Source organism: Musca domestica, unplaced genomic scaffold (assembly GCF_030504385.1).
Source record: "Musca domestica strain aabys unplaced genomic scaffold, Musca_domestica.polishedcontigs.V.1.1 3, whole genome shotgun sequence".
Taxonomy (NCBI): Eukaryota; Metazoa; Arthropoda; class Insecta; order Diptera; family Muscidae; genus Musca; species Musca domestica.
In genome coordinates, this window is record NW_026712299.1 from 3,928,578 (window position 1) to 3,956,129 (window position 27,552).

Below are 27,552 nucleotides of genomic sequence, written 5' to 3' on the forward strand. Positions count from 1 at the left end.
GAAACCAAACAATGAAAAAGATGGACCTTCAACTTCCAAAGAGTTAACTATTGAAAATATATTTAATCATATTTCAAAAACAACGCTATTAACCCTGGGAGATGATTTGGAAGAGGTCGTTTTCAACCACTGTGTGGAAATTATAGCTAAATCAGAAGAGTTCCAAGAAAGAGGCTCTAATTGGGCCCTGGAGAAACTTTTAAAACTTGACATAAATGTGTTGAGAGCCAACTTAACACGTGGCTCACATTATATTCCAACTCCGAAATCATTAAGCAACAAGAAGGGTGCGTGCCTTAACATCAAAACTATGATGACTTTTGTTTTAAGTGGTGTATGGTTGTTGCATTGGGGGAAACTGCATATGGAGATCCGAGTATAACCTCTTCATATAACGTAGACATACACCAAGATGTCATTATTCTGCAGTCTGGAATATCGCTAAATTTCGAACAATTAAATTTCCCATTGGGTCTTAAATATATAAAAAAATTTGAAATGAACAACCCAGAGATTAGCGTAAATGTTTTCGGTTATGAAAACAAGTCGGTCGTTGGTCCATATTACTTAACAAAGGAGACGAAAAGCAATCACATTAATTTAATATTGCTGCACAACGAAGAAAATTTCCATTACATTTTGGTTATGGATATGTCTTGGTAATTATAAACAAAACTTATCAATCAAAACCATATCATAATAATCATGTATTTGTTCTTTTTTTTTCAGTCTTATGCGGTCTCAATTCACAAGTCATAAGGAGAAAGGTTACTTTTGTTTTGGATGCCTGCAATGTTTCCACGATGAAAATAAATGTATGACTCACAAAAAGCAGTGTGGAAAAGTAGTCTGTGCCCTGCCGAACAAAAAAGAAGCCGTACTAAAGTTCGTCAATCACAAGAAAAAGGATAAGGTGCCTTTCGTTATTTATGCTGACTCCGAAAGTGTACTGGAAGACGTGCAGGAAGATGAGAACAATGGGGCGAGTAAAAAAACGGAAAAGGTAAAGAAGCATATTCCATGTGCTTTTAGTTATTTTATTAAATGTAGTTTTAATGAAAATTTAAATAAGTTATTTATATATAGTGGTCCCGACGCAGCAAATGTTTTTCTGAAAGAACTAATTCAGGATTGTAAATTTTTGTATGATAGTTACCTAACCAAAACGAAACCTATGAATACTCTAACCCCCGAAGAAGAGACAGCCTTTCTTAGGGATATCAATTGTCGTATATGTGGCGACATTTTAGGTAACGATAGGGTGAAAGATCATTGTCACTTAACGGGGCAATATCGAGGTGCGGTACATAACCATTGCAATCTGCAATATCATCTACCTAAATTTATTCCAATATATTTCCACAATTTTTCTTCGTACGACTGTCACCTCTTCTTTAAAGAGTTAGTTGAATTTGGAGGTGAAATAAGAGTCATACCTCAAAACAAAGAAAAATATATTTCAATGTCTTATTTCATTAATATGGATAACGAGTCAACCGACTCTAGTTCTTTAAAAAGTACAGTTGTTGTAGGAGAAGAAGAAGATTCGAGTGAGGAAGATGATGAGGAATTCCAGCAAGAAGAGGAAAGTGAGGGCAAAAAAGAGAAGAAAAAGAAAATGAATAGATTAGAGCATCGTTTCTTAGATAGTTTTCGATTTATGCCTACTAGTTTGGATAAATTAGCAAGGAATTTATCTCGAGATTCTTTTGTTGCTGTCAGATCTCATTTTCCTGATGATGAATCATTTGAACTTATGACTAGGAAAGGAGTATTTCCCTACGAATATATGTCATCATTTGAAAAATTGAAGGAGAAACAACTTCCCCCTATAGACCAATTTTATAATAAGTTGACCGATACTGAATGCTCGTCAGACGATTATAGGCATGCAACAAATGTTTGGTCACATTTTCGATGTCAAACTATGCAAGACTACATGGATTTGTACTTAAAAGCTGATGTCTTGCTTTTAGCAGACGTATTTGAAAATTTCAGGAGCTTATGTATGCGAATTCACGAACTGGACCCTTGTCAATATCTCACAGCACCATCTCTATCTTGGGATGCAATGCTACTATGTACTAAAGTCGAACTTGAGCTACTCAGAGATATAGACATGTACAATTTCTGCAAAAATGGTATTCGGGGAGGGCTTACCCAGTGCTCAAACAGACACTCGGTAGCAAATAATGAAGATGCTCCCAATTATAATAGTGCCAAACCAGAGGTAAATATCTATTATTTGGATGTAAATAATTTATATGGTACAGTTATGACTGAGTGTCTCCCTGAAAAAGATTTTAGATGGGTGGAGGGTTATGAAATGGAGAAATTCAATGATCCAGCTGTAATATTATCTATTCCTGACAACGCTCCTACTGGTTTTATTTTAGAGGTTGATATTGAATATCCACCGCACCTTCACGACAAACATAACGATTTACCTTTTTTGGCGGAGAAAAAGTGTGTTGAAGGCTCAAAAACTGAAAAACTGATTGCAGATTTTACTGACAAAACATCATACACCATACACTACAAATTACTTAAGCAATCTCTGAAACATGGACTAATTCTTAAGAAAGTCCATAGAGTTTTGGCTTTCACACAAAGCGCTTGGTTAGCTCCTTACATACTGAAGAATAATGAACATAGGGAAAAGGCTGAAAATGCCTTTGAAAAAGATTTTTTTAAATTATTGAATAACTCTTCATTCGGTAAGACAATGGAGAATATCGACAAAAGAAAAACTGTGAAAATTGTGACAATGTGGGTAGATGAGGCAAACCAAAGAAGAAGGAATGTTGCTAGTAAATTAATCTCGAAGCCAAATTTTCACAGCCTTTCGATATTCTCCGAAAATATGGTTGCTATTCAAATTAGGAATGTCAGAGTAAAATATGATAGACCATTGTACTTAGGGTTCTGCATATTAGATTTATCAAAGTGGGTGATGTATGATTTTCTGTATGATTTTCTAAAAGTGAAATTTGGTGAGGATTTTATTCTAAATTATATGGATACAGATTCGTTCATATTAACATTTTACGGACGGAATTTGTATTCCGAATTATCTTTAGATGAAATATTGGCTAGATTTGACACCTCAGGGTTTTCAAAAGAAAATAAATATAAACTTCCTCTAATTAATAAGAAAAAACTTGGCATGATGAAAGATGAGAATGACGGAAAAACAATGGTTGAATTTGTAGGCCTTCGTCCTAAAATGTATGCCATCAATGTAGTTGATAGCGAAGAATTAAAAAAATCTAAGGGAGTTAAAAAGTCGGTCCTAAAAAAGTATACTATAGATAAATATCGAGAATGTCTTTATAACAAAAAGGTTTTTTACGGTACCATGTTTTCGTTTAGGTCAAGGCAGCATACAATATATACAGACAAAATTACTAAAATATCGCTAAGCCATCAAGATGATAAACGATTTATTCTAGAGGATGGTATTCACACCTATGCTTGGGGCCACTATAGATTAAATAACCTTCATGAAACAAATGTAAATAACTCAAATGAATCTGTCTCAATGGACTTGGATTAAAATATAAATTTAATTATGATTTAAGTTTCAATATACAGATAAAAGAGCATAGTAATAATATTAATTTAATTGTCTTTATTCACTACAAATGTCATCATATTAATATTTTCTCGCAACACAAAATGTTTAATTTTTAAGTAAATATAAGTGTATTATATTTTAACTAGTCTTTAACTATTCTTATTATAAAATAAAACAAAATATTTTTGTTTATAAATTTATGTAAATTGCGTTTTATTGAAATATTCTTGCAAAGGTGAGTATAAAATAGATTATACTACTTTTCGTACAATTCCTGTTAATGGAACGTACTCGACCAGACGATCATGTATAATTAAACAGTACGCAGAAGTGTTTTGTGGAATTGGTTTATTGGTTTCAAATTGGATTTTTAAATCGATTGGTCCATTCTTAACAGCTTCGTTTTGATTGCTAATGTCAATAACGGCGATGGGCTTGTCTTTAAAACTTGCATATGTAAGAAGTGGTTGTGGCTCCCTCATGTAATATGATTGTTGAAACTTTGTATACATGTCATATAGTACTGCATAGCCATTTTCTTCGAACTTTACATTCAAATCATCGTAAGGATAGGTTTCAGAGTTCAAGTGAACTTTGATGTTTTTAAGTTCGCAATGTTCCAGCTTGTTGTCTTTTTCAAATATCAAAGCAACATATCGTGGTCTTTCATGATTGACAGACAATTTAACACTCCAACTGTGTTGTCTTCCACCAGCAAAAGTTGGATTAAAGTAGCAGTCCCAGCTGCGGAATGCTAAAGGCAACGCTTTTCCATCCTTAATAGTTTTCAAGAAGCTGATTTTTCTATAGTCTGATAATTGAATGTGTTGTACTTTCCATACAACATTTGTTATGGTGAGTTTAATTTCCTCCGTATCCATGGTTGAATAACACACATTTTTATCGTTGGCACTACGCAAAAGAATCAAGTCATGCTTGCTGTTGCAAATTACTTTATCAAAGTCCTCTGCGAACCCTAGTAGACGGTTTAAGGGTACACAAAAATTAAAGTATCCTACTGATAAATCATTATCAGCTTTCCATCCCGCTTTGCTCATAACCTTACTTTCGGATTCGCTTAGAGAAATCCAATTTTTAATTTCTGTAGTTATTCCTAGATAACGAGTACGATCAATTTCAACACCATTTAGTTCATAGCGAATTTCATCAAACATGTATCCCACACAATTATTTCTCAGTCTTGCATTTTGCGATACTTCTCCCTTGCTATTTTTCAAATTTCCTTCAATGAATAGATAACTCTCCGATGGAAGTATGTAAAGATCCTGATTTTGTATACTTATCCGAATTTCATCATTATTTTTAAATGATTGAATATATGGAACATAGCTGTGGTAGTCTCTCTTTACAATATTCTCATCCGAGAATGGACGCTCATTAATGTTAAGTATTTCAGACATTTGGTTTGACTTTAAGCTTAATAAGTTTTAAAAACTCTTTATTTTCCTTTGAAATTGTAGGTCTTGTCGGTTTGACAACTTTGTGTTGAATGTGTCTTGGTATTTGTTTATGATTGTATTTATTGTAGATAATCATGATTGCATTGGTCTTATATGAATACGTAGCGTGATTTCTTCCTCTCTAAAATTTATAAAGCGACCTTCTTGATCTACTATCTTTATCTCCAGACGACCGATTTCTTTGACGTTCACTGGTAAATAAATGAGATTCATTGGCCTCTCTACCAATTTATATCCCGGAGGAACATTAAGAGCAAATTCATGTAGAATATGCGTTGGCGACCCATTCATGAATGATCCAGTTACAATATTGCAGTGTATTTGTATGGCATTAACCTTTAAAATGTCGACTTGAAGGTTTGAAGTATGTTTTTTCCCAGATTCTAAGATTTTTTCGGTAAAACCAAAAAGCTTGCCTATAGATTTTTCTTTATCAAAGTAAATAGGATCATGAGAAGACATGATTTCTACTTTTAGCGTATTATTATTCGCCTTAATTTCAATGGATCTATTCTCGTGGATAGTTTTATATTCCGTTTCCAAGTAATTCGCAATATCTTGCAATTCATAGGATCCTATAGGTATTTTTATAATATTGTCTCCAATGTGAAAGAGATTGTTATCATTATCCACATTGGGTATTGAATTGTATGATTGGAAATCTATTAGGCAACACTCATAACTACTATTTCCCAATTCAATTGGGGGTAAATATGTTGAATGTAGAATTGGAGATTTACCGGACACAGTAAACGTTCTTGACATTGCAAAATTCTTTGTCGTAATAATTGAAACACAAAATATGCATACGTATATATGGGTTTTTATTTATTTAAATATATGCTTGTATATTGTATATCTACATATTAAGATTATATGATATGATTCTTATCTATCCATGAATTATGTTTGTCTGAGAATCCCAGCCACTTAACCAAGACTTTATTACCTTTTGTTTTTAAAATTTTCTCAACTAAATACGTGTTGGGATATTTTGTGGGTAAAAGTTCTTCTTTGTAGAAACATCCTTGGATGGGATTTCCTTCATAGTCTTCTAATAAATAAGTAGCGGGGTTTGTTATTCTTATTGTTCTTATCTTGAATATTTCCGTAGTCCAATTTGGCGTGTATCCCTTTTCAAATTGATGTTTATATTTGCTAATGCGTACATGATCACCCACACGAAAGTTTTGTCTCCTAAAAATTTTTAAGTGGTTATAAGCAGATTGCAACAATGCCTTCTCATTCGATGAATTTACTTGAATAGGGGCCATTTTTATTGTTCGATGAGGTGTTTTATTGTATTGTTTAACCAATTCTCTATAAACGTCAATCCATAGATAATTCCCATTATAACTGAACTCCTTCCACATTAGCGACTTCAAAGTTCTATTAAAACGCTCAACAATTGAGGCCTTCAATACACTATATGTGGAGTAGTGGTTTATGGAATATTTCTGCATTAGTTTTTTAAAATCTGTGTTGAAAAATTCTTTTCCATCATCGGTTTGCAAATTTTTTGGAATTCTTCCTCTTTGTAAGATTTTTTCAAAAGCCATAGAAACATCCGTTGCCGTTTTTGTTTTAAGGGCTTCACACCATGCGAATTTCGAAAATGTATCGATGACAGTTAACAAAAATCGGAACCCCTTGTTTGCTTTTGAGTAACTGCCCATTTCAACTAAATCTGCTTGCCAGAGATCATCAATACCCTTTGTAATAACCCTTCGTCTAGGAAAGTTTTTTCGTGCTTGATGATGAAGTTCATTTACCAAACCCCGCTTTTCCATTGTTTTATTCGGTATGATATATTAAAGCTGGTGAGTTGAATGGAGCTTGCGATAAGGCTTTAAATATTTCGTTTTGTGAACGTTTGAGTTGTGATATTTCTTCTCTTAGGAAGGTGCACTCTTGAATGAATTTTTTCTTTAAAATTTCTTGAATGTGCTTGATTTGCGTATGTACGTATGCTTGGTTGACCGCATCCGCTCCTTCTGCTGGAGATGCAACATTCCTAATCTTTTTATTTTGCACGTTAAGGTTGTTATCTTCATCAATATTGACTCCCAATAATCTCGAAACATTTTCTCTCACTGCTATTGATTGATTTTTTTGATTGTAATGATGTCCAAACTTGTCAACAGTCATATGTTGTATGCTCCTTGAGAGTATTATTTAATATATTATATTTCCTTCTCGCAGTTCCTCGATAATAGAAACAATTTCATTAGTATGGTTATTGTTTCCGGCTTGTTGTGATGCCAACAACAGCTTTAATCGTTCTATCAATTCGTTGGGATCGTCCCAGTATATATAGTTGGGTTTACCAGGATTTATTGTCAGTAAGCCTTTGCCGCTGTGAGTATCCTCTATTATATTTTTTATTATTTTCTTATATTTTTGTCCCCTGTTGGACTTTGTTCGTCCATTAGATTCATAGTTTATTTATGCGCATTTGTGTCTAATAATATTGTTTTGTAAATATCGAGTTCTGTATGATCATAGTTCTTGGGGTCTTGATAAAACAACAGTTCAAACAAACCGGGTGTTAATGCCCAATTTTTATTTCCAATCATAATCTTTTCATTGCTTATTTTGAGTGGTTGGTCCCCAAATCTCCATTCTCCATTGTTATCTTTGTGTGGACCATAGACTACATCTAGTTTTTTAATTTTCTTCAAGAATGATAGATTCATAGGTTCCTCATTGTTGGAATAAAATTTGTCGTCGTCTTGTGATGTATTAAAGGAATCGAAATTTTGTGTGTAATCTACTTTATGCTTTAACCCCTCCAATGCATTGGAATCTAACTTAACATCTGGTTTATAATTCTTAAGGGGTGTACTTGTAATAATAGAATCTCTGTACATTTCCATTTTCTCTTTCTTAGGCATAATCATTTTGGAAGTATTTTCAGTTGAAAGCTTTAGTAGTTTGTTTATTGGCTCCGTTATTGGTTTGAAAGTATTTTTCAATTCTGTAGTTTTAGCTTCTTCACCCATTTTAATGCTTTGAAATTTCTTTTTCAAGACATTTCTGGACTTAACAAGCCGTTTCAGCATTTCCTCCTCCATGGCTGTAGGTGCACTAATATAAATTAACATTTGCAAATACTTTAAATAATATTAAGGTTGAATAAATATATGAAAGCCTTTTCTGTATCTTCCAGAGTGAATTTCGTCATCCTTGGAAATCGTTAGAAATCCATACTTTTCCTTCCAGCATTCATGACAAATTTTTTGAAATCTTCAAAACTAATGTCACATCCGACGTGATCATTAAATATATGTCTTAAATTCAGATCATCTTGTTTAAACACGATTATAAAATTCGCATTATCACGCAATAAATGTTTTGGTATACGTGTGTATGTTTGACACAAATAAAACGAATCAACATTCTTATGTCGCCCCATACTGAAGTAATTTTTAATGTTGTTTTGTTTATCGCATGCAACATCATCAAAAATCATGATTGAGTTTGGCTTTATTTCGTCCGTTTGTATAACATCGTCATTGTTATTAAATGTATACAATCTCATCCCCTTTATAGTGGATATCAGTTTCTTTAGGTACTCATATTTTGTCTGATATAGCGATTTTGAGTAAATGTAAACATTTTCAAATTTTAATCCATTGGGGCTTTCTATCAAACTAAGCATCACATTAGTCTTTCCACAATTTGATGGTCCTACTATTAAGGCTCGTATAGAATCAGGCAGCAAAGTACTATGTCGAGGGGTCTTTCTTTGCATAAAATCCACATTTTTAACAATTATTTTAGCTTGTTGTTCCATTAATCTCATGATTTAAACTAATGAGTTTTAAGAAAACATTCATATTTATAATATAATCAAATATCAATATTTCTTTCGTTCAGCGTCCCGCTAAAAAGTATAAAATGATTGTTTACAACACGAAGCGATTTATTAGAAAGAAACACGTTCAAGGAGGAGGACTGGTAAATAAGTTGATTAACTCTTTACCCGTTGAACTTCATTTACCAGGATATCAATTTTGTGGACCTGGAACAAAGCTAGAAAAACGTATTCAAAGAGGAGATCAAGGTATTAATCCATTAGATGCAGCGTGTAGAGCACACGATATTGCCTATTCACAAAATAAAGATATTGAACAACGTCACATTGCTGATCGTGAACTAACTGAACGGGCTTGGGAGCGAGTAAAATCGAAAAATAGTAACATTGGAGAAAAAATTAGCGCATATCTTGTAACTAACATAATGAAGGCTAAGACAAAGCTAGGCATGGGTAATAAAAACCCCAAACAAATATTGGGTCAACAACTTTTTAAAAACGCTTTAAAAAAAGCTACAAGTTCCCTTAAAAGCAAAAAACCAACTGATATTGATGAAGCCATAAAAATAGCCAGACATGAAATACAAAAGACGTTTCGAGGAAAAAAATCAAAGGTCGCTATACCGCGAGTAATAAGCGTGCCCAAAAGAGGTGGATTTCTTCCTCTCATTCCCATTCTAACTGGATTAGGAGCATTGGGAGCCTTAGCATCGGGTAGTTCAGCAATTACCAATGCCGTTTTAAATGCAAAAAAAGCCAAACAAGAGTTGGATGAACAAACCAGACATAACAAAACAATAGAAGCTATAGCTATGGGTAAAGGTCTCTATCTCAAACCATATAAAAAGGGCTATGGAATTTATGTTGATGAAAATAAAACTCCAAAAAACTAATTAAGCAGCTACCCAAAGGTCCTCTAACCGATGTAAATATTAGTTTTTTTGGGAAAAAATATATACCTCACTTTAGAGGTGTTTATATGCGTGATAATCTACCTAAGAAACCACATCGAATTGAATGTGGTATCATAAATTTGGATGTTAGCAGTGGACCTGGCACGCATTGGGTGGCATATAATAAAATCAATAATAATATCGACTATTACGACAGTTTCGGTAATCTTCAACCCCCGATAGAAGTTTTACGCTATTTGGGACCAGCTATTACATACAATTATAAAAGAGATCAACGATTTCATACATACAATTGTGGACATCTTTGTTTAAAGTTTTTATTGGACATGAACAAAATTTTATAAATACTCCAACATCGATGATATCCCCTCCATTCAAATTCAACTTTCCTAAGAAGATGATTGAAATCAATAGATCGGATATTGCACTGGTTGATTTTCAATATTGCCATGGAAACCACAAGAGTATTTTCGTGAAGGAACTATCATATATGTGTGGTGCTTCTGTTGTTCCAGATTATTTTTTGTTTCGTCCACCTTTTAATATAAAAGAACTTACTGGGGAAGCATGCAGAACAAATGCCTACACCAAGACACATGTGAATGGCTTAGATTGGACAGATGGAGAAAAAAATTATAATGATGTCGAGAAAGCTCTTACACCATTGAACAATTATCAATATATTTTTGTTGTTGGACAAGAAAAGAAAATCTTTTTACAGAAATATATTCATTCTACCATTATAAATTTAGAAAATAATATGAAACTTCGAGCTTGCCAAAATTATTTTACAAACTGTCCTATACATTTGGACACTAGATTTAAGTGTGCCGTAAATAATATATTTAAGATATTTGTATTCATTGAACAAAACTGGAAAGAACTTGGCTACATACTAGACGATGAAATTAATAAAGTTAATAAATAAAAACAAGCAACTGTATTATTTGCATAAAACTTTATTTAAAGCATTAAAGGTAATGAAAGTGAACAATAATAAGAAAATGGGTGAACATTTACTCGCTCCACGACCACAAACATCTACACCAATTTCAGAAGGTGTACAATTCCAATTTTTTGAAATAGTTGGGACATTAGTTGTTTCACGCCCTTCCAGTAATGGGCAACGATATGTCAACCTTGAATGCTCAGTAACAGGACAATCAGTTTGATCCCAACTATGAATGTTTACTTTACAAAAATAACATCTGGTAATATCTCCTACTCCAGTATAATAAAGTCCTACTGCAGCCATTGTCTTGGGATCTGGATAATTTAAAGGCCAGCGAGCAAAGGTTTTTAAGCGTTCGTCTTCCTTATTAAGAAGAGACATCTTCCTTTCTAAAGCTTCACTAATAAACTGAAATATTTCTCTGCACACATTAAAATGAAAACAGCTTGCAATTTTTAGTTTCAAACAAAATATTTATTTACTTTTCAGTTTATGTTAAATATGGTTGATAAAAATAATCTGGTTGATCCAAATGTTTTAATTCTAGTTTGTAAAGACTCTTTCCGCTTCCATCTTTCAACACAGTTTTCGTCACAGAATAACCCCCACCAGCTATTTCTTTTATGTATTCATCCGCCAGCGAGAGGAATCTTGACGGCAAATAGAGGATAGCATCATTAATTTTCAGCACAATTCTTTCCCCATATTTTGTATTTGTTCTAAAGGCGCCATGGATGTTGTATTCTTTGTTATCCTCCATTTCTTTCAAAGTTATTATTTTTTTATAACTGAAAGAATTGAATAAGTTTATTAAATCTGCGTTCGCCATAATATCACGTTCAATGTTTAATTTTATACTGTGAGCCTTACTTGAAATTGTCTTCTATATATACGAATATTTAACGCGAATTTCACAATATTACAGAGTTACTAGAGTTTTTAATTTTGAGCATAGTTAAGCATGTTCTCATTCATGCTCCAATCTATCGTTGAAGCAGAATTTGTCATGAAACTCTGCAACAACGCTTCCCCCCAAATTCTCATATCCATTTCACAGAAATCCAATTGTTAGTTAATGTAAACAATGGTGTTTCCTTCTTCAAATCCCTTCAATCTTCAATACCGAATTGATGCAGGGTTTGTCATGAAACTCTTTCAGTTTCAATTCTCTCAAATTGCTACATAATGTAAACAAATTCTTCATCGACAAAACTATCAAAAAGCGATCGATATAATGTACCAAAATGCCTGTCCACACAAGAAGAATTTGCTTTGATTGGCTACAGCAGCATTTTTTTAGTGTGTATATGCTACAACATTAATTGGTGGTTAGATGTCGCCTATATCGTTTCGAGGGAAATGACTGGAGAGCCATCTGGACAAAATAATAGAACACACATCTTCTTGTTGACTATGATACTAACCAAATTTGTCTCTGCTATATTCACTTCTCATATGGTGGATCTCTCTAATCCCATTTGATATGATCATATTTCAATAGTTTTGGAGTGTGTCTATGCTACAACATAATTTATGGATAGTATAGATAGAACTCACCGTTAGATGTCGCCTATATCGTTTCGATGGGAATAACTGAACATTTTTGAGTCGCTAAAATTATAGACAAATTAAAACAAGTACAACGAAAAGTTAGTTTTGTCTTTTTATCTCATCATGTTTTGCATAGCCAACATGCTGATTTTCGTGTTCAACCCACTCGACTTCGTTATCGTTTTTCAAGAATTTCACTTGATTATTCCGGAATTTTTCGATGTCATTTCTTTGTCTATATTTTCATTTATATTTTCATCTATGCTGAAATTAAAACCCCTGAAATATCAATAATTGCAGCATATTTGTCAATTGAAACTCTTCTATAATATATCACATTTATTGAAGTCGATTTCTTGAAATATATGTTTTCAAATAAATTAATAAGCACATTTGACTGCAGTAATCAGCATGTTGACTATGTAAAAGCATTCTGAGAGCCATCTAGATAAAATGATTTTCTTCGATACTTACCTCTTTCAGATGTGTTTCTGCTATATTCACTTCTCACATGTTGAATCTCTTTAGCCCCACTCGATATGATCATAATACATTTTTTTTTTCGGAGGGTGTCTCTGCTAGTGGTGAATATTAAAACTTGAAATTTCACCATCCCATACACAGTTTTGGATTGTGTCTGCGCTAAACTTAGCGCCATCTAGTAGTTCATATTAAAACTAGCAACGCCAACGCCAACAGCCCCAATAAAATTTGACGTGGTACAATTCAAAAGACAACATCCCCAATATAATTTGCCGTGGTACAATTCAAACGACAACATCCCCAATATAATTCACCGTGGTACATTTCAAAAGACAACATCCCCAATATATTTCACCGTGGTACATTTCAAAAGACAACATCCCCAATATATTTCACCGTGCTGAATTTCCCCCAATCAACATCCCCAATAGAATTTGCCGTGGTACAATTCCCAAGACAACATCCCCAATATATTTCACCGTGGAGAATTTACCCTAATCAACATCCCCAATAGAATTTGCCGTGGTACAATTCCCAAGACAACATCCCCATTAAAATTCACCGTGGTGAATTTACCCAAATCAACATCCCCAATAGAATTTGCCGTGATAAATCGTGGTGAATTCCCAACATCCCCATAAGCACACTACTGTGGATTTTTTAAAGAATTTTTAACAAGGACCTTTAGACCAATAAACGTGGATTTTTTAAAGAATTTTTAACAATAAACGTGGATTTTTTAAAGAATTTTTAACAATAAACGTGGATTTTTTAAAGAATTTTTAACAAGGACCTTTAGACCAATAAACGTGGATTTTTTAAAGAATTTTTAACAATAAACGTGGATTTTTTAAAGAATTTTTAACAAGGACCTTTAGACCAATAAACGTGGATTTTTTAAAGAATTTTTAACAATAAACGTGGATTTTTTAAAGAATTTTTAACAAGGACCTTTAGACCAATAAACGTGGATTTTTTAAAGAATTTTTAACAATAAACGTGGATTTTTTAAAGAATTTTTAACAATAAACGTGGATTTTTTAAAGAATTTTTAACAATAAACGTGGATTTTTTAAAGAATTTTTAACAATAAACGTGGATTTTTTAAAGAATTTTTAACAAGGACCTTTAGACCAATAAACGTGGATTTTTTAAAGAATTTTTAACAATAAACGTGGATTTTTTAAAGAATTTTTAACAATAAACTTGGATTTTTTAAAGAATTTTTAACAATAAACGTGGATTTTTTAAAGAATTTTTAACAATAAACTTGGATTTTTTAAAGAATTTTTAACAATAAACGTGGATTTTTTAAAGAATTTTTAACAAGGACCTTTAGACCAATAAACGTGGATTTTTTAAAGAATTTTTAACAAGGACTTTTAGACCAATAAACGTGGATTTTTTAAAGAATTTTTAACAAGGACCAAAAGACCAATAAACGTGGATTTTTTAAAGAATTTTTAACAAGGACCTTTAGACCAATAAACGTGGATTTTTTAAAGAATTTTTAACAAGGACTTTTAGACCAATAAACGTGTATTTTTTAAAGAATTTTCAACAAGGACCAAAAGACCAATAAACGTGGATTTTTTAAAGAATTTTTAACAAGGACCAAAAGACCAATAAACGTGGATTTTTTAAAGAATTTTTAACAAGGACCAAAAGACCAATAAACGTGGATTTTTTAAAGAATTTTTAACAAGGACCTGTAGACCAATAAACGAGGATTTTTTAAAGAATTTTTAACAAGGACTTTTAGACCAATAAACGTGTATTTTTTAAAAAAAATTTAACAAGGACCTTTAGACCAATAAACGTGGATTTTTTAAAGAATTTTCATCAAGGACCAAAAGACCAATAAACGTGGATTTTTTAAAGAATTTTTAACAAGGACATTTAGACCTATAAACGTGGATTTTTTAAAGAATTTTTAACAAGGACCTTTAGACCAATAAACGTGGATTTTTGAAGAATTTTTAACAAGGACATTTAGATCAATAAGCTTGCATTTTTTTAAAAATATTGTTTAAAGGACCAAAAGGTCAATAAATGTGGCCTTTTGTAACAAGGATCTTTAGCCCTTGGGAAATTCTATTTAAAAATCCTCGTCCTTGGAATATTTTCTTTAAAAAATCCTCGTCCTTTGAAAATTTTCTTTAAAAAATCCTCGTCCTTTGAAAATTTTCTTTAAAAAACTCTTGCTCTTGGAAACTTATCTCGAAAAAATCCACGTCCTTGGATTTTTTTAATTCACTTCTTTGAAAATTTTTGCAAAAAAACCACATCCTTAGGAAAATTTTCACGTGGGTGAATTTTTATTTAGAAATCCTCGTCAATAGAATAATGGCCAAAAATCCACACCCTTGAAAATTTTTTCTTGAAAAATATTCTATTAAAAATGCACGTCCTTGAAAAAAATACTTAAAAAGATACACGGCCTTGGAACAATGTATTAAAAATCAACGTCCTTGATTTCTTTTAAATCCGTGTCCTTTGGATTTTTTTTAAATCCGCGTCCTTGGAAACATTTTTTTTTAAATATCCACGGCCTTAGAAAAATGAATTCAAAAATCCACGTCCTTAGAAAAATTATTTTAAAAAATCCACTGCTTTGGAAAAAATCTTCAAAAAATCGTCTTTATTGGTCCGAAAGTTCTGAAATTTTTTAAAAATCTACCATTACGTTTCCGGATTAAGTTTTCCCAAGTTTTGTGACGAAAGGATATCTTCTTTAGAAAGAATACCTTTCGATGTTTTTTATGAAAAGCCCTTCTGTGTGCCTCGGTGGAAAGAAGTCATTCTGGAGATGACATCTTAAAGATTTAATTACCCCTCTTAATAGAAAACCTCTACTGAAGGTCTCCTATACAGAAGGCATTCTAAAAGTCTCCTATTTCTAAAACATCTCTCTTTCTCTCGCAAGCAATACACATCCCCTTTCATTCTCTATCTCCCCCTCAACTCGTTTGCATTTTAATAGTCCATGTATTTACACATGACCTTCATTATATTCCCATCTAAGTGTGTACATAGTTTCTGGCCCCTTGTCACATATGCTTAGGAAATTTCCATTGAGACCAGAATTTTCAAAGCAAGAGTAGAACAGCAAAAACCAGAGTAAAAGTCTTTGAACAATTAAATAAACACTGTTAATGAGCAAAGGTAAGAATATTTAATTTAATTTAATTTAACCAAATAACGAGGACGACGACGACGTTGTGTAAATGCCGCACACAAAGCTATGCGGCGTTATAGAATAAGATATACATATAGCAGCTCTTCAAGGCAATGGTGGCCTTAGGGGGAGTAGGAGAAGAAGAAGTGTTAACGGTGTTTCCAAAGAAAGGTTAAAAGTAAATGTTTTACAAAATATTTTACACAAATATGCCTTTCATGGCTGCATGGAAATTATAAATGAATTCAACAGGCTTAAACTTAAATGAAAACAGACACAACCGGTCGAGCCGCACAACCAACCAACCAGCCAGACAGACAGCCAAACCAGTCAGCCAACATGGATGCGAGCATGCACAAGTCAGACGGACGGACGTGCGAAAGTAGAAATCAACTAACCAACATACTTATGGATGATTCTCTTTTGCACACGTGCCCATAGACGCACAGAAATTCCCACACACACACACTCACACATATGTATTATCTGAAATGTACACACACACACATACACACGTTCATAAATAGATATGAATTGATAGACACATGTACGCCTAATAATGCAAACATGCTTTCTATTATTACACTGATAGCAAATTATTCGGAAATAGACAGCTCGAGATTCATTCAATTAGGGGGGTCTATTTTGGATGAAGGGCGGGATATTGTTGGTGGTTTGAAAATGATAATAAAGAGAAATATCTGGAAATCCCGTTGGAATTATGAATCTAATGAATTATTATAAACCAGACCCTTGTGTAATAGGAGGTTTGAATTACGGGAAATTTCGGAGCTACCTTCGATTATGCCATACAGCTGCTTACATATCCAGAAGTCCCTTTTCCGACCTCCAGGATCAATAAAATTAAGGCAACAAAACTTAGGGCATTCTCACATAATAAACTTTTTAAACCATCTATCTAAAAATATATACAGGGTGAGATGAAAAAACTGCATCCAATTGCAGACTGCAGTCATTTCTGGGGCACTCGTCCGACAGCGACAAGCGTACAAAAGCATTTTGGTTAGAATTTTCCAGAAAAAAAGTTATTCGTAATGGAATTTAAGCGTGATAGTGTGATTTCTTGATACTGGGCTGGAAAACTACAAGTGGCTATTGTTAGGGCACTCCAGCATTTTAATGTGAATAAATCTTTTGTGTCTCGCACCATCGCTCGTTACTCGGTCGGTGATACTGGTAGCGTAACCCGACGTCAAGGAAGTGGACGGAAAATAACATCAACATCAGCAGAAATTGTTCGAAAAGTAAAGAAGCGACTTGATCGAAACCCGAGTCGCAGTGGCCGAAAAAAATGGCTCGAGAGCTGAACATATCGCAATATTCCATCCGGCAAATATTGAAAAATGCCTCGAGCTCAGGGTAAAGCCATTGAAAGTTCCAAAAAGTGCAAGAACCGCAACCGAAAAAAATAGACTCAAAAGAGCTAAAACGTTGCTTCGCTTGACTGAAAGTGGTAACTGCCGTATTCGGTTTTCTCCGTCTCCGATGAGAAAACATTTGATGTCCAGAAGTTTGTAAACAAAAAAAATGATCGTGTTTACTTACCAAAGAGGTCAGCTGAAAATGTGCACCGTCATAACAACCGCCGGTCGCTCACCGCTCGTATTAATCGAAAGTGACATCAGAATAAATGCCGAATATTATCGCGAAAATATTCTGGACGGTGTATTAAAGCCTTGGACACGCAAACATTTTGGTCGCAGAGCTTGGACATTCCAAGACGACTCAGCAACATAGCACTTAGCACGCCACCGCCACCCATGAATGGTTCCAAATGAGGTTCCTCGCCACTTCATTTCCAGCGCACAATGGCCACCAAAATCTCCGGATACCAATCCGTTGGACTATTGTGTCTGGAGTATTTTGGAAAGCAAGGTTGGCACTAAAAAATACCAAAGTGCCGATCACCTCAAGCAACCGCTTCGCTGGGAATGGGGCAGCGTGTGACGGTTTCATTGGCCGTTTGAAGGCTATAATTCGATTAAAAATATTCGTAGTTTAATGGAAAATTTGACTTTTATTTAAAACAAATGTTGTGGTCTATTTCACCAACGATGACCATCAAAAATCCTAACAAATCCTTGAAAATTGCTTTAAAAGTCCCCCGCTTATCATTGAAGAATATCCTTAAATTCACATTTGATTGTATTTCAATATAACTATCCTACTTTTCTGAAAATATATCCCTTAAGAATCCAGGCTTCATTGACCTGCTTGTCCTTGGAAAATATCTTCAAAAAATCCACATATCATAAAGCTGCGTGTTTTTCCCTAAAAATCCAACTTTTTCCCTAAAAATCCAACTTTCATTGGTCATTTTTCAAATTCTTAAGAGTATCCTTAAAAAATTCGAATATTCTGAAAATATTTACATTTTAAAGTCTTTCGATGCTTCAAAAAATATCTTTGCAAATACTTGAAAATTCATCTAAAAAATCCTGGTTCTGTTTGTCCTTCAAAAATATCCTCAGAAAATTCATAAATCATAGGCTCCGCTTGTCATTGAAAGTTATCCATTAAAAATCCAGATTTCATTGGCCAGCTTGTCCTTGTAAAATATATAAAAAATATATTTAAAATTCCAAATTTCATAGGTTCTGCTTGTCTAAAAAATCTAGGTTTTATTAACCTATTGTCTTTGAAAAGTGTCCTTAAAAAATGCACATTTCATTGTTCTAATTGTCCTATAAAAATTTTCCCCAAAATAATCTACGTTTCATTGCCGTTTTTGACCTTAAAATAAACTTCTCAAAATCACTTTTCTTTGTCATGCTTGCCCAGAAAAATGTCCTTTAAAATCCTAGTTGAATTTGGCTGTTTGTGTTTGGAAAATATCACCAAAAATTAATGTTCGTTAGTCCTTTAAATTTTTTTATTAAAAATCCACATTAGTTGACCTCTGAAAGGAGCCATATTAAAAAAAACCGTGTAATGGTCTTTCAAAAAATATTGGTCCTTAAGTAGGAGTCTCCTCTAGAAAAACACATTTAAGAATCCTTGAATAAATCCGTTTATAGTCCAAAAAAAAATATATTGTAAAAAATCCACTTTTTTTGGACCTTGAAATGTTTTTTTAGCTCCTGGAAGTGTTTTTTAGATCCGAAGCTCCTTTTTATACCCTTCACCATACTATGGAGGGTATATTAACTTTGTTATTCCGTTTGTAACTCCTCGAAATACTCATGTAAGACCCAACAAAGTATATACATTCTTGATCAGCGTAAAATTCTAAGTCGATTTAGCGATGTCCGTCTGTCTGTCTGTTGTAATCACGCTATCTTCTTTATTTTGCCAGTATGCAAGTTAAGGTCGTAAATGGGCTATGTAGGTCCACTTTTTCATATAGCCCCCATATAACGGTACCTCCCGATATTCGGTATTTTAAAGATTTTAGCGACATTATTCACCGGAGTTGTTTAAAATTTGGTATTTGAAGTTCGTAGTGGATACTACAGCCTAAGGCAGATAATCTGTGCAGGTACACGTCTTCGTATAGCCCCCATATAACGGTGTCTTCCGATATTCGGTATTTTAATAATTTAAGCGACATTATTCATCGGAATTGTTTCAAATCTGATATTTGAAGTTCGTAATGGATACTACAGCCTAATACAGAAAATTGTCTGTGCCGGCCCACGTGTTCGTATAGCCTCCAAATAACGGTACCTCCCAATATTCCGTATTTTGATGATTTTAGCGACATTATTTATAGGAACTATTTCAAATTTTGTATTTCAAGTTCGTAAAGAATGCTACAGCTTACGACAGAAAATTGTCTGTGCAGGTCCTCGTCTTCGTATAGCCCCCATGTATCTGTACCTCCCTATATTCGGTAGTTTGATGATTTTAGCGACATTATTCACCGGAATGGTTTCAAATTTGGTATTTGAAGTTCGAAATGAATACTACAGCCTATGACAGAAAATTGTTTGTGCAGGTCCACGTCTTCGTAGAGCCCTCATATAACGGTTCCTTCCGATATTCGGTATTTTGATGACTTTAGCATCATTATTCATCGGAATTTTTTCAAATTTGGTATTTGATGTTCGTAGTGGTTGCTGCAGTCTATGACAGGATATTGTCTGTGCAAGTCTACGTCTTCGTATAGCCCCCATATACCAGTACCTCCCTATATTCGGTATTTTGACGTTTTTAGCGAAATTATTCATCGGAATTGTTTCAAATTACGTATTTAGAGTTCGTAATAGGAAATACAGTCTGTGACAGAAACTTGTCTATGCAGGTCCTCGTCTTCGTATAGCCCCCATGTATCTGTACCTCCCTATATACGGTATTTTGATGATTTTAGCGACAATATTTACTGGAACTATTTCAAATTTTGTATTTCAAGTTCGTAATGGATACTACAGCCTATGACAGAAAATTGTCTGTGCACGCTTATGTCAAAAGTTGCGTATGCAGGTCCACGTCGTCGTATAGATCCTAATATACGACTACATTTGGTATTTTTAAGATTTTAACAGAATTTTTAATGGATTTTAATTTTTTGAAAAATTCCAAATTTGTACCAAATGGTGGAGGGTATTCAAAGTTTGGCTCGGCCGAACTTACAGCTTTTTTAATTGTTTACTACGAAATATGCATATGCATATCATAACGTCGGCTCGCCCGACTTTTAGACTTTCTTTACTGGTTTAACCTTGAAATATTTTCCTTAGCTCCGAAGCTCCTTATATCAACCATTTTACCCCCTATTAAAAATCAATCAATGAACTTAATTAAAATAGTGCCCCCTCCTCCTCATCTCGTACCCCTCAACATAACTGAGATTGCATCGATATTGTCACCCATTCCTAACCTTGCTTCAATTTGTTAATTCTTTTTTTCTGACAGTGTGTTCGACTGCATAAAACCAGAATATCAAGTCTTAAAAAACCAATTTGGAGTGAAGCACTGGGACAACAACAAAAACAAAACATGGGCATGTATTACAACAATATTATGATGTGAGCACGTGAATGTATTAAGGACCTGCAGGAGTATTTGTTTAGTCGAACATGCATGTAACTTCATTACACACACACACAACACAACTACACACACATGCACACTGATGCAACTAAGCGCATATCATATAATCATCCAGCCATCCATCTATCCAGGCGGGCAGGCAAACATTCATCCATGGAAACGTGTACATACACACACATACTCACACACACACACACACACACACACACATGTACACACATACCCCCATTGCATTAAAATTAAAAACATCGTTAGTATGGCATCACAAGGTACAAGACCACATATTTGAGGGTCTGTTTGGTATCAAGAGGAACAACTGCAATCAGACAGGCAGGCAGTCAGCGAGCCAGCCAGTCCAGGCAAGGTATGGAGTGCAGCTCAGTGCTCCACATCAATATCATCATCGTTCTCATCATCACCATCGTCGTTTACATTATGTTACCGGTTCCACAGATGCAGATATGGACCATTTTGATATCCACATTGTTGTTGTTGTTGCATATCTTCAGAACGGAGACCCAATGGAGAATGTGATGATGTTAAGAAATGTCGGATCTTAACTCTTGCCTCGTTCATTTACTCATTCGTTCGTTCATTCATTTATTCATGTTTTATTCTTCCAAGAGTATGTGGATGAATGCAAAAAAGCGGCAACAAGAAATGAACCACCCTTCCCTTCCCCCCCCCCCCCCCCACACACACACACAAAACAAAAACGAATAAAACTGTAATGAAAGGAAAATTAAATGAGATTTATTATTTAAGATTACAATTACGGCCCGATGCAAACAACAAAAAAATCTAGAATACCAACCGAAGGTACCTGGCGCCAGGCAAAAGAGGAAACGAGACTTTCGCTCAGGTATATATTTCAAGGTTTCTTCTCTTTGTTTAAAACAAAAAGAGGAAAAACAGCACACACATACATACATCGAGAAAATTACGACATTAATGTGTAGTTCTATGGAATATGATCGGAAACACACACACCCACTCACTCGTACGCTGAGAGGATGGAGAAAAAACGTGAAGCAAGCAACCAAAACTGGAACAAGTTTCCTTTCATTTCTTAAATAACAAAGCATTCCGCATACAGACAATACCCAGGGGGGAATTAATAGGTCATCTTCTGTGTGTTGGGAAATTAATCTCGGATTTTTAAAAACAAGGGCCAAAATGAAACCAAATAGGGGTTTCTCATCCTTAGCCACTACTTTGTGGAAATTTGAATATTTGAGCAAAGAAATGATGGGCCTGACAAACCATGTGAATTTGGAGGATAGTTGGAATTTTGGTTAATTATTATTTCGAGAAACAAAGTTTTGAAATTCCAAGTATGATTTTTATTTGCCTTTTTGTGGAAGTTGTAATATTTGGTGTATGGACCTATTGGAAAATGGAGAATAGCTAGCAAAGATTGGACGTCTTCATAATAACATAGTGTTATTACTACCTGTCTTGAGAAATCCAGTCATGGGGAAAGTTGTTATAAAGAAAACCTGTAAGGAAAGCTCAAAAGTCGGGCGGGGCCGACTATATGATACCCTACACCACTATGAATATTTAGTAGAACTCTCGTAAAAGAAAGGTTTATATTGGGCATTTCTGAGCTCTATGACATATCTGGTACAAAATATCATTATGGTAGGGTGCATATTCCGAAAGATGGAGATTTAAAAAACCAAATCGGATGAAACATATATATGGGAGCAAATTTGAAACTCTCTTATTCTATGCTAAACTCGGTTGAATTTCGAAAATTCACTCTATTTGGGCTAATATTAGTTACTTGGTGCACAATAAACCTGAAATCGAATAATGATATATATGGAGGCTACATCCAAATCTGAGCCGATCTTCATAAAATTGAAAACAGCTATTTCTTGGCTGCATCTGATATCTGGTACCAATTTAATATTCTTGTATCGTGCACCAAATTTGAATGACTTATTTCTATACTAAATTCGGTCTGAAGTGCCGAAAATTCACACCATTTGGTGCACAAGAAACCTAAAATCGGCTGAAGATATATATGAGAGCTATATCCAAATCGGAATCGATCTTGATAAAATTTGAATCATGAATTGCTAGGCTGTTTCTGATATCTGGTGCAAAATATCAGTCTCGTGGAGTGCTTATTACGAATGTAAGGGACTTAAACACCAAATCGGATCAAGATATATATGGGAGCTATAGCTATATCTCAACCGATTTTCACCAAATTTGATGCACATGCTTGTAGGCTGAGTTCGGTCGGTTGTAGCAAAATTCACACCATTTGGACTGATATTAGCCATTTGGTGCACAAGAAACCTAAAATCGGATGAAGATATATATGGGAGCTATATCTAAATTTTGGACCGATTTTTACCAATTTCAATAGGGTTCGTCCTTGAGCCAAATAAAATGTTATCTAGAAAATTTCATCTCAATCGTATAATAAATGCGACCTGCATTTTGTTTACAAAAATACATGCACAGACGGACGAACGGATAGACGGACGGACATGCATAAATCGACTCAAAATGTGATTCTATGCTGATCACCAAAAGGAACTATGGGTCTATCTCGTTTTCTTCTTCATGTTACAGACAAATGCACAAAGACATAATACCCTTATCACTATGTGGTGCAGGGTATAAAAAACATGCTGTTTAAAATCTGAATAACCCAGGACAGCCGAATGTCGGAAATCAGCACTCGAATTGAAGGGGGTCAGATACTACGAGAAGGAATTGTTGACCTCATAGAAAGTTATATCTCAACCCAGCGTTTAAGGACAGACGCTAGCCTAAACTTTGACATTGCTAACAAAAATAAAACCAAGCCAATCAAGATGGAGTTTTAAAAAATTCTTTCCAAGGATTTCTAAAAAAAATTGGGAAAAAAGTGGGGAAAATCATCAAAATAGCAGATATCGGGAGGTACCGCTTTATGACAGTTATACCATTTTCAATACCAACCATACTAGACACAATACAAATGTTTCTGCCAAATTTTGAGGCTCTACGTCATATATATCAAATGACAGACGGACAAAAAGACAGACGGACTTCATTGAATCGACTTAGTATTTAATGCTGATTATGAAAATACAGGGTGAGATAAAAAAGCTGCAACAAAGTCAAACACCATAATTTTTACATTTTTTTAAAAAAATTTATTGATTGAAAGCAAAAATGTCGGAAATAGCATCAAATCTTACAATTAGTTTAGATTTGTTCGAATTGATCCACTTTGTCACCAATTATGACCTTTAAACGGCCAATGAAATCGTCACACGCTGTCCGAATATTGTTCTGCGGTTTTTTGGCCCATTCCCGGCGACGCGCTTGCTTGAGATGATCGACACTTTGGTATTTTTTAGTGTCAACCTTGCATTCCAAATACTCCAGACACAATAGTCCAACGGATTGGTATCCGGAGATTTTGGTGGCCATTGTGCGCTTAAATGAAGCCAGGAACCTCCATCCACCATTCTTGGGTATGGGTGCCGCGTGCTGAGTGCGATGGTTCTGAGTCCCGTTGGAATGTCCAAGGTCTGCGGGCAAAATGTTTGCGTGCCCAAGGCTTTAATACACCCTCCACAATATTTTCGCGATAATATTCGGCATTTTTCTGATGCCACGGCCGATTAATACGAGGGAGAGCGACCATCGGCTGTTATGGCAGCCCACGCCATCACAATGGCCGGTTCTTGATTTCTGGTGGCCAGCCGAAGGTGCACTTTTTCCGCTGACCTCTTTGGCAAGTAAACACAATAATTTTATTTGTTTACAAACTCCTGGACAACGAATGATTTATAATCGGAGAAAAAAAAATTCGGCAGTTAACCATTTTCGGCCAAGCGAAGCAACTTTTTAGCCCTTTTGAGACTATTTTCTTTCTGTCGCGGTGTAAGTTCCAGCACTTTTTGGAATTTCAATGGCTTTACCTCGAGCTAATTTTTCAATATTTGCCGAATAGAATATTGCGATATGTTCAGCTCACGAGCCATTTTTCGGTCACTGCGACGCGGGTTTCGATCAAGTCGTTTCTTTACTTTTCGAACCATATTTGCTAATGTTGCTGTTTTCTTCCGTTCACTTAAACCACCTTGACGTCGGGCTACCAGTATCACCGACTGAGTAACAAGCGATGGTACGAGACACAAAAGATTTATTCACATTTAAATGCTGGAGTGCTCTAACGATAGCCACTTGTGGTTTTCCAGCCAAATATAAAGAAATCACACTATCACGCTTGAATTCCATCACGAATAACTTTTTTCTGAAAAATTCTCACCAAAATGCTTTTGTACGCTTGTAAACAATATAAAGAGCTGTCACTGGAATAATTTTAACAGCGGTAGGACGACTGGCTTAGAAATGACAGCAGTGTGATATTGGTTGCATTTTTTTTATCTCTCCCGATTTGGTCCAACCTTGTTACATCGTAATATTATTATCAAATTTAAAGTTCGGAGATGGGCAATATCTGTCCACTATTTTTGGTACCAAAACCACACACTAGCACGAAATACGAAAACTTAAAAAAAAAATCCGGTGAATAATGTAGCTAAAATCATCAAAATACCAAATATAGGGAGGGGCCTGCACGAAGACCTGGACCTGCATAGAAAATTTTCTGTCATTTTCCATTACAAATTTTAAATACGAAATTTGAAACAACTCCGTGAATAATGCCGCAGAAATTATCAAAATACCGAGCATTGAGCTGTACCATTATATGGAGGCTATAGGAAGACGTGGGCCTGCATAAGCGATTTTTTGTCATAGGCTATAGTACCCATTACGAATTCTAGGTACGAAATTTGAAACAACGTCCCTAAAATCGTCAAAATATTGAATATCTGGCGGTACCGTTCTCTATGGGCTAAACGATATCGTGGACCTATGTAGATATTTCTCTGGCAGGTAGTAAAGTGCTTGGAAAGAACTTCTACCATAGATTTTTTGACAATTCCAATATTTTTTTTTTTGTTAAAATCATTAAAACACCGAATATAGGGAGGTACTGTTATATTGGGGATATACAATATCGTGGACCTATATAGACAAAAATCTTCCAGGTCAAAGTACTCAGAAAGAAATCCTTTGGTGGATCTTCAGACAATTTTATTGCAAAATGTGGCTAAAATAATCAAAATACCAAATATCGGGGGGTACCGTTGTATGAGGGTTATACGATATCGTGGACCTATAAAAAAATTCTCTTCCAGGGAGTAAAATACTTGCACAGAACTCCTTGTGTTAATTTTAAGACAGATCCATTGAAAAATGTGGATAAAATCATTAAAATACCTAGTTTCGGGAGGTACGTTAGAATGGGGGCTAGACGATATCGTGGACCGATATACCCCATCTTCGAACTTGACCTGCCTGCAGACAAAAGACTGATCTGTGAAAAATTTTTGCTTCCTTAATATTTATTCTGTTTGACTCTAGCGTGATTACAGCAGACGATATTGGCCCACGATATCGTATTTCTTCCTAATAACCGATATTCGGTATTTTGATGATTTTAGTCACATTTTTCAATAAAATTGTCTACGCAAGGAGTTCCTTTGTCTATATAGGTCCTAGATATAATATATCCCCCATACACCGGTACCCCCGACATTTGGTATTTTGGTGATTTTACACCTTTTTACCGGAATTGATGTAAATTTCGTATTTAAAGCTCGTAATGGGTAATAGAGAAATTGTAAATACGGGAACACGTCTTCGTAACGGTTTTCCTTTGAGCGGTATTTTTGGAAAATTTTCAAAATCCTTCAAAACGGTGGAGGGTATTAAAAATTCGGACCCGCTGAACTTTGCTGCATTTATAATAGTTAAAAATTAATATTAAAGCTTATCGGCATTCCCCTTGAATTTAATAATTCCTCAGTCAGTCAATCAGCCACATTCCAGAATCTTCTTAGACCCCTCCAGCACCAACTAATTTCTTTAGCAATATTTCCAGCATCCTTCACTCACCCCTTAAGTCTACGACTCGGTCAGTTCATAATTTTACAATTTCTACATATGTATGTAAATTACGCAATTTTCTACTACATGCTACTGCTCATAAACAACCATCCAATCGAGTTAAGAAATATTTAGGCTACCGAAATTTCAAACATCTAATCCTTGCCATAATTTTCTAAACATTTTCCATTGGCCCGGCCCATCATCGTTTGCTCTGCCATCCATAGCTGAACAAACTATATTTATTTATACATTTCATGTCTAGACTTTTTTAAAACATATTGTTATTATTATTATTGTTTTGTTACATAACAAATAATCACCTTGTGATTTTCTGCAACAGCAACAACGACAACAACAACAAGAACACAAAAGCAATTCAAGGCAACAAAAGCAATTTGAGGAAAATATGTGTGGGCGTTTATTTGGCAGACAGGAGCGTGGGCAAAAGGGGGATTTCCACATGAGTGAATTAAGGATTTCTAGAAAATACTATTCCAAATCGTAAATCGTAAAAACCTGTAAGTAAAGCTCAAAAGTCGGGCATGGCCGACTATGGGATCACCTACACCACTATGTATATTTGGTAGAGCTCTCGTAAAAGAAAGGTTTA

At 34.6% G+C, this 27,552-nt stretch overlaps 1 protein-coding gene across 1 annotated transcript; it reads left to right on the forward strand.

Annotated features, from left to right (window-relative positions):
* The first annotated feature begins 334 nt into the window (after nt 1–334).
* LOC131803403 (uncharacterized) lies at nt 335–27,447 on the forward strand. Its single transcript, XM_059124688.1, has 4 exons — nt 335–659; nt 730–2,950; nt 8,938–9,240; nt 27,283–27,447. The coding sequence occupies exons 1-4, from the start codon at nt 337–339 to the stop codon at nt 27,445–27,447; spliced, it is 3,012 nt and encodes a 1,003-aa protein (XP_058980671.1). The 5' UTR covers nt 335–336.
* Nucleotides 27,448–27,552: the final 105 nt, after the last annotated feature.

What these genes read in the sequence shown, in the direction of transcription:
- LOC131803403 (XM_059124688.1), top strand. Translation starts at nt 337, where the DNA reads ATGGTTGTTGCATTGGGGGAAACTGCATATGGAGATCCGAGTATAACC. An exon ending in TATTAGATTTATCAAAGTGG is followed by an intron (nt 2,951 to 8,937) that starts GTGATGTATGAT and finishes TCTTTCGTTCAG; the next exon opens with CGTCCCGCTAAAAAGTATAA. An exon ending in CTGAACGGGCTTGGGAGCGA is followed by an intron (nt 9,241 to 27,282) that starts GTAAAATCGAAA and finishes TTTCTGCAACAG; the next exon opens with CAACAACGACAACAACAACA.